The sequence below is a fragment of the Wyeomyia smithii genome, chromosome 1 (assembly GCF_029784165.1).
Source record: "Wyeomyia smithii strain HCP4-BCI-WySm-NY-G18 chromosome 1, ASM2978416v1, whole genome shotgun sequence".
NCBI classification, from domain to species: domain Eukaryota; kingdom Metazoa; phylum Arthropoda; class Insecta; order Diptera; family Culicidae; genus Wyeomyia; species Wyeomyia smithii.
The window spans coordinates 182662969-182670681 of record NC_073694.1 but is presented as its reverse complement, the minus strand read 5'-3'; the positions used below and the strand labels follow the sequence as shown (position 1 = coordinate 182670681).

Here is a 7713-nt window from a genome sequence, read left to right as displayed (position 1 = left end):
AACGCAAAAAAAATGTTCCAACAACACGTGCGTGTGAAACAGAATCTCCGTACGATACTGTGACGCACATAATGTGCGTGTGTAGAGTTTCAGGTTCCCATCGTCAATTCTCGCGTAATTTTTCAAAGGGACCTAAGTAACAATGACAGATTCTCTCATCCCTCACTTTGTTTCGTTAATTACGTCGTCATTATATATATTTTCTAAGCTTTCTTCCCCTTAATCGAGAGATAGTAATACTGTCTTGCTTACTATGCATTGAGTGTTATGAAATATGGAAATAAAACATTATTATTGATCAAAGAGAAGGTTAACAAAGAGAGTCTCTCAATGTTAGATAGGTCGCTTTGAAAAATTACGCGAGAATTGTTTAGTTTCCATGACTACCACCGACTAACTAAGCAATCACTCGAGCGAAATCCTTGAATCAGTTTCAGCATTTAACGCGTTGACCCGGTCCTCCAAATTTAGTTTGGCGACAAAAACTGGGTTCCATAAATGGTCAGCTACGCTGTAAGTTCTACCTTGTTCCGGTTCGTAACATCTTAAAATACACCAAAATAGGTTAGCACTGGTTGGTCTGGGAGATTCGCAACAAACTAGCGAATCACATGCACCCTAAGCTCGGAATGACTTCAATCATGTCGTACCTAATGGATTCGATGGGTCATTAAAATTATTAGCTCCGCTCGTTACGCTTACCGGTTTTGTTCATATTTTTAAAACATGCCCGCCCGGTACCAACCAATTAAACGCCTCCGATCGGTCGTTTATTCTGAAAACCGACCGCCGGCCGTTGCGAATGTTGAAATGACCAAAAAGCTCCGTGGGATATCATTCGCTTCACTAGTAACAAACCAACTGATTCACGATCAAATCGGCGGCTAGGAACGTGATGACGCCGGAGGAAGAGGATTTTAGCCTTTTGTTTGTTTTGTTTTCCACCGGCCTCTGGCCAAATCCATTTGTCTGTGTGCACTTCACAAATCAAACTATTGAATAGGAGAACCAACGGTGCAACAATAAACCACCTCCCGCCTCCCCTTTCTGAATCATTTCTCTTCTAGCATCAATAGGTCGGTGCCCGGCAATCGAAGCAAGCGGTTGTCTGAATGAGTGATGATGTTGTTATTAGGGGTGTGCTTTTACTGCTACTACTATTTCGCCAAAGGGTGTCAATTAATTAGTAGTTAAAAACTAGATTGGTTTCTGGACAGATTTTCATTTAGTTCGAATCACGCCACTGCCTTAATATGGTAGTAACGTTTGTCGAGAAGTACATTATCACTACTAAGTGAAGCCAAATTATAATTAAGTCTGAGGCAAACTCAACAGTCTGTTATACTAATCTGTGCGAGCGCCGTCGTCTTCTTTTCGCTCTTTTTCTCTCTCGCTCCCGCTCACGACCGCATGCATTTCTGTGTATCGCGATCTAGCGCAACAAAAACTCCGCGATATATGAGTAGTGTGCAGCCAAAATTCAACTACAACACAACAACTCAGGCTCAGTCTGTTGCTATCTGCCGAGGCGTGTGAACGTACTCGAAACTTGCTAGCTTCCAACGCTCTCAGAGTTAGTTCCATCCCAGATCCCGGTTTCGAAATATCAGCCATCATCACGTTGAACGAAGATCGTCGTCCGAACGCCTTGGACACGTTAGTAGACAACCTAAGGCCACTGGTAAGCGAAATGCACATACAACATCCCGGTTCGCCCAATTCGTCCCAGTCGGAGGACGACGCGGCCACTAAAATCCAGGCCGGATTTCGCGGCTACCGTGTGCGCAAGCAGATACGCCAGAATAAAACCAGCACGGGAGGAACTGCTTCGAACTCTGGAATGGGGCAGCAACGATCAGTTGGTAAAAAGAATGGCTCCAGTCTGGAGGACAATTCTGCTGCGAAAATTCAAGCCGGAGTGAGGGGATTTCTGGTGCGTAAGCGTCAGAAAGTAGCTACCGAAGCAGCGACCAAGATTCAGGCTAGCTTCCGAGGCTTCAAGACTCGAAAGGACCTGAAGACGACCAAGAAGGAGAAGTAAGCTGCCGTCGTAAATTCCATACAATTATGCCACTGAAATGATCAGTGATTGATTACCGAGAGATGAGTGGAGACCTATCTTTATTCTAGCTAACTAGTGGGGCGTGTGAAAGCATTGTGTAAAACTTAGACAATAACTCCATCGGAAAGTGGTAGGGGAGGTGCCCAGCAAGAGACTCCGCATTCTTGCGATGCTGGAGGCGGTCATGCATGCTCTTCTTGATGGAAAACAGTAAACCAAAACGCAGACAAACGCGTGTGTATAATATAGTAAAAGTGTGGTGAGCCTAGCGCGCACTTGGAGAGGACGACGTTCGAAATTTTGGATTCATGAATCACACTACCGAGCGCTCTTTAAGCCACAGGAAAGATTCAGAAGAGAAGGAAAAAAAAAACAAATAAAGCAAGTGCTTCCAATGTTTATAGGTTTCTTCAAGTATGTAGTGTGTTCTTCCATTCATAGCTGCGTAAATTCCGAACCGCAAAAGTGTTGAACGCTTTTCGAGTAAAAAATTACCAAAGTAGACGGCAATTTACCTGATTTTTAACTGCTTCTGTTTATTTGAGAATATTAAACAAGCCGCCCAAAGGCGGCTAATCAAAGCAAACTGGTTTGCTTTTGCACCTGCATTCTAAATATCGCAGAGCGTAGAGAAAATCATATTTTCAGCTATACAAACATCTACATAGGTTCCTGGTTAGTTCTTGACGGTGCACGAACACCAACTTCACCCACATAATGTGTGCCCTTGAGAAAAACATGCACGTACGCACATCTCTAGGGGTCTGCAGAGAAAATCGGAGAGGAACAGTATGAAAACAAATCGAACGAACATCGGAGATTGAGCCGGCTAAGTTGTGCGTAAGAGTTCTGTTTGGTGCCAAATCGAAGTGGAAGTAACCTATAAACCTGGAACAACGGAAAGTGTTTTCTACTAACTATGATGCCTGTGTATATTTAACCTGTAAATGAATGAACTTAGTAGCCTTTTTGCTATGCAACAAGAAAGCAATATTTTTAAGCAAATGTAACGTATTTTTACAAGTATTTACCATAAATAAGTAAGAGTGAAGTAATTGTTAGTTCCAATAAATACTGTAGATTTTAGTAAAGATAATAGTAGAGTTTTATTATATAGCTGACAACTATCACATGTCCTATTGTTTTGGAAACAAAGTTCGTAGTCTGCTGTATCCAAGAGTTTTTTTGTTCCTGGGTATTCCAGCCAAAAAGTTATAGTTTTTTTTTGTGTACGCAATTTTCAATATATCTAAACTTTACCAAAAAAATTATTCTCAAAAAAAAGTGTTGTATTGTAAATTTTGGTTGAGCTAAGAGAACTGTTACAATAAAAATAAGGAATAGTCTAAAAATTGTCGTAACTTTTAATCAACAATTTCTTTTGAACATCCTTGGGAAAGTTTTCGCGTTACCTGTTTTAATATATAGAACAATTTGACTTAATTCACCTATTTTGAACCTGACCCCTTCTGAGCCAGATTATGACTTACTTTTGTGGGAGTCTCCAAAACAAGTCAGTAAGTGCTCAATGTGATGATGGGTTCTTGTTCAAATCAAATGGGAATGCTAACAATTGTTTATTTTCTCTCGGTTTTACTGGTTATTTTATTTATTTTTATGACGTACAAACCTGACTCAGTACAAAACTAACGCAAAAAGAGACATCAAAAACATTATGATCTTTCTCGAGTTGAATCATAGCACAATTAATTCTGATTGTATGTTGAGTATTCTTTTAATGAAAGCAGCAGGCGGCGATCACATGTTATGTAAAATAACGAAAAGTATCTCATATGTTGACTTTTTTTCTCACTAGCGTACTAGTTGAAGGCAGGGGAGTTTCTGACTTTTTCATTTTTTTTCAACACACAGTTCCCTGATCTATGAACGAAAACAAAAATTAGAAACAACTGTTTGACTGTATAATAAACCAAAAATTGCACAGGCCAAAGCTGTCTGTATTTAGTTACCCTAATATTTTATATAACTTTGCCTGACCATGTTGTTTTAATCGATTCCTTTCATTTTTGATTTTAATGTTTTTCTCAGCAACCTATTTGTTTTCAAATATTTTATTTAGAGTCTTTATTTTTTCTAGCAATACGGTATTTGTTGCGGAGAGACGTTGTAATCATAGTCGGTAATCAGTTGAAGGACCCTAGTAATTTTGTAACAAGCGAAAATTTTGATAATTCGTTAAAAAAACTCTCGTCATGTGAAGACGCAAGTTCCTTTTCAATTCAAACCTCTACTGTTTAATTTTACCACAAACCAAGAGGTTATGGACGATACGCGCAGGGAATCGGCACACGGGATTCTGCAGTTTTCCGGTACCGTATTCAAGAATTGGAAGTTCAGAGTCGGAAAGCTTCTCAAGCCAATCGGAATACTGAATGCGGTACGGAAGAACGCAGCCGAAGTAGCTGAAAATAATCATTTCCCTCATCCATGACGATTTACTGAATTTGATCCGTGAAAAAGAAACGATCGATGAAGTCTTTAGAAGGTATCCACGCAAAGAAGTCGTTTTCATCACGAAAGCTTATACGCAAGCAGTTCGCAAAACTCAAAATGGCGAATAATGAATCGAGGACCATTTAAAGATTTTCGACAAACTTAACCAGAAACTGAAGCCAGCCGGTTCTTCGTAACGCTCCTAGAGTCCTACGACCCGTTAGTCGACACGTTAGGAATCCTTGAAGAGGACAAGTTGACTCTTGATACCGTTTGAGAAAGATTACTAGCAGAGTGAGAAGCCGTTGGCGTTTATTGGAGCCAAACGAAAGCCCCGAAAGTTCTCAGATAAATACAATCGGTACAACAAGAAAGGACACATGGCCGAAAACTTCCGAAGTAAGATCCACGATGAAGCGAATGTCTGCCGGATGTGTGTTCACTGACAGCGAATGAACAGTCTCCGACCAGCAGCGGGAGCTGGCCCAGGGTGTGGTGGGGAGTTGGACACTGGGCCATCGTCTCCCCGTGGGACCGAAGCCAGTAAGGCTCCAATTATGGCAACTGGCCGCAGAGTATAAGTCGGTACACGTTCCTATACCACGATGTAGGGCTGGCACCTGCACCGAGCTCTCTTAGTAAAGTCGTGTGACAACGGCTTGAAATGGCGAGGTGGCAAACGGATGCAGGGGTCTCCGACCCGTAAAACCTGGTAGGCCTTTAGTACGTTTCGCGTTCATTGCCTGGTGGGAATCAGGCAGGAGAAGGATCAACAGGAGAAAAGGAATTGACGGTAGAGGCTGATGGGCTGCTTAACCCATTTGCCAGAGGCGGTCTCCACCGAGACCATCAAATGCAGGAAAGGTGGGCGCGAAGGCTGGTACGCGCAATGCGACATCAACCAGAGACGGTAAAGTTGGTGCAAAAACGAGTACGCCTAAGGCGACATCAACGACGGCGACAAAGAAAGAGCGTATCTCTGGTGCCTTGCTTGTAGCAACGGTAGAAAGCCAGATGCATACGCTCCCAAGTGTTGTAGCTCTGCCTGTCCAACTTGAGGAGATACTCAAGTCCAAGGACGAACGTAGCAACATATAAGAAGACCCAACACAGAGTCTTCTTTTGCTACGTATCTGCATCAACTAGGCAAGAAAGCAGTTCGCTGATTTTCCGAGGAGGGCCGAGGACGCGGTAAAGCATGCGCAAGCGACAGAGAAAGCGGTTAAAAAGCGCGATCTCACGTTTAAGCGAAAAAGCGCTACCTACCGCTTCCAAATGCGTGCAAACGGACGTGTTAACCTTCGCAGAGGCTGGCTCGTCAACCGGGTTAACTCGGCCCACGGGAGACGGAGTAACGGTCCATGGAATACCGTAGCAAAAACTAAGCGGTGGAAGCAGGATAGGCGTGAAAAACGAAGAGTAAAGGTGACGCGCTTATTCTCAAGACTGGTGGGTCTAAGTACGCTGAAGTCTTGAAAGCCATGAGAGGCGATGCCCAGCTCAAAGACCTTGGCGCGAATGTCAGGACATTCCGTTGGTCCCGTACCGGTGAGATGGTCCTGAACCTCTGCAAAGAGGCAAAGGGAAAGGGCTCTATCTATAAAACGGTAGCCTAAAAAGTGCTTGGCGAGGGCGTGCAAGTGCTCACCCAGATCGGGACTCTCCAGCTTAAGAACCTGGACGAGATTACCGAAGGGTGCGACATTGCACAAGCCTTAGGTAAGCAGTGTGGAATGGTGGACACCACCGAGGCCATCCACCTCCGTAGGGGACCAGCAGGGACCCAGGTAGCTACCATAAAGCTCCCACTAGAGGAGGGAAACCAAGCCCAGAAGATGACCAGACTCAAGGTTGGCTGGTCGGTATGCCCCCTGGGTATCTAACAGCACCCCAAGGTCTGCTTCAGGTGCACTGAGAGCGGGTGTAGATCGTGGTCATGCAAAGTACCCGACCGGTCTGAGCTTTGCAAAAGATGCGGCGGTGCAGACCATGTAGCTAGACGTTGCAAGGAGCCTCTCAAGTGTTTTGTAAGTATCGACAAACGAGACGATAAACACAATCCTGAAACAGTGCTGTGCGACACAGCAGCTGCTTTACCAAGCAGCATGCGAGTCACTGTCCGATATTGTCATCGTATCGGACCCGTACCGTATCTCACCTGGAAACGGTTACTGGGTATTGGACAAGTTTGGTCGGGCGGTCATATGGACGACAGAAAGGTACAGGAAATTGTGTCCAACTCGAATGAAGGCTACGTAATTGCCAAAGTAAACAAAGTATTCTACTGCAGTTGCTATGCTCCGCCGAGTTGGTCTACCGAAAGGTTCACCCAAGTGTCAACTGAATTGACGGGTCAAACGCCGTCGGTTGACGCAAGGAAACTTCAGCGATAAGTGCACCGGTGGGAAGTCGGTTATGCATTTTAAGTTTCGCGGCCCGGGACTGATCACTAACTGGAGGGTAGACAACGGCCACACTAATAGCGACCACAAGTCGGTGCGCTATCATTTAGACCACAACGCGAGGCGGTTAGCGACAGGCAGAGCCAATACTCCAACCAACCGCGGCCTGAAAACATCGCCTTTTGATGCTGATGTTTTTAGGGAAGCAATAAGAAGAGTATACGAAGGTGAGGAGTCCCCTATACTATCGTGGGCGTGCGACGCCACGATGTCTAGGATTAGGCAACCTAGATACGGAAGGCGGCCGGTAAATTGGTGGACTAACACGATAGCCAGATTACCGAAGCGGGTGCGTACCGACATGCAAAAAGAGAACCGCATTCGCATCTTGTTGAAGATGAGCAAGGCACCGGGACAAGACGGAATCCCGATCGTGGCCATTCAAACGGTCATAAAGGTAGCCCCCGGGTTGTTCAGGGCGGTCATGCAGAAATGATTGCCTCTTCCCGGATAAGTGGAAGTGACAGAGACTGGTTCTGTTTCCAAAGGCTGGGAAACCACCAGGTGACCCATCATTATATAGGCCAATCTGTCTACTAGACACGGCGGGCAAGGTGCTTGAGAGGAAATCCTTTTGTCTCCTTCTAATGGATGGCACTGGAACCAAGAATAAAAGGCCCTTTGAGGACCTATCCAGCTTTTTACGCGCCATAATGGCGGACGCTATAAAGAGTTTCTCGTAATATTTTAACTGCCCTCTTGACAACTCTGCTTACGTCATTTTCAGTCGGTCAA

General features: G+C 44.6%; 1 protein-coding gene across 1 annotated transcript; it reads left to right on the top strand.

Moving 5' to 3' along the window:
- Positions 1-1460: 1460 nt before the first annotated feature.
- Positions 1461-3158, top strand: LOC129723075 (abnormal spindle-like microcephaly-associated protein homolog). The gene has a single exon (XM_055677037.1). The coding sequence runs from the start codon at positions 1691-1693 to the stop codon at positions 2039-2041; it is 351 nt and encodes a 116-aa protein (XP_055533012.1). The 5' UTR covers positions 1461-1690; the 3' UTR covers positions 2042-3158.
- Positions 3159-7713: the final 4555 nt, after the last annotated feature.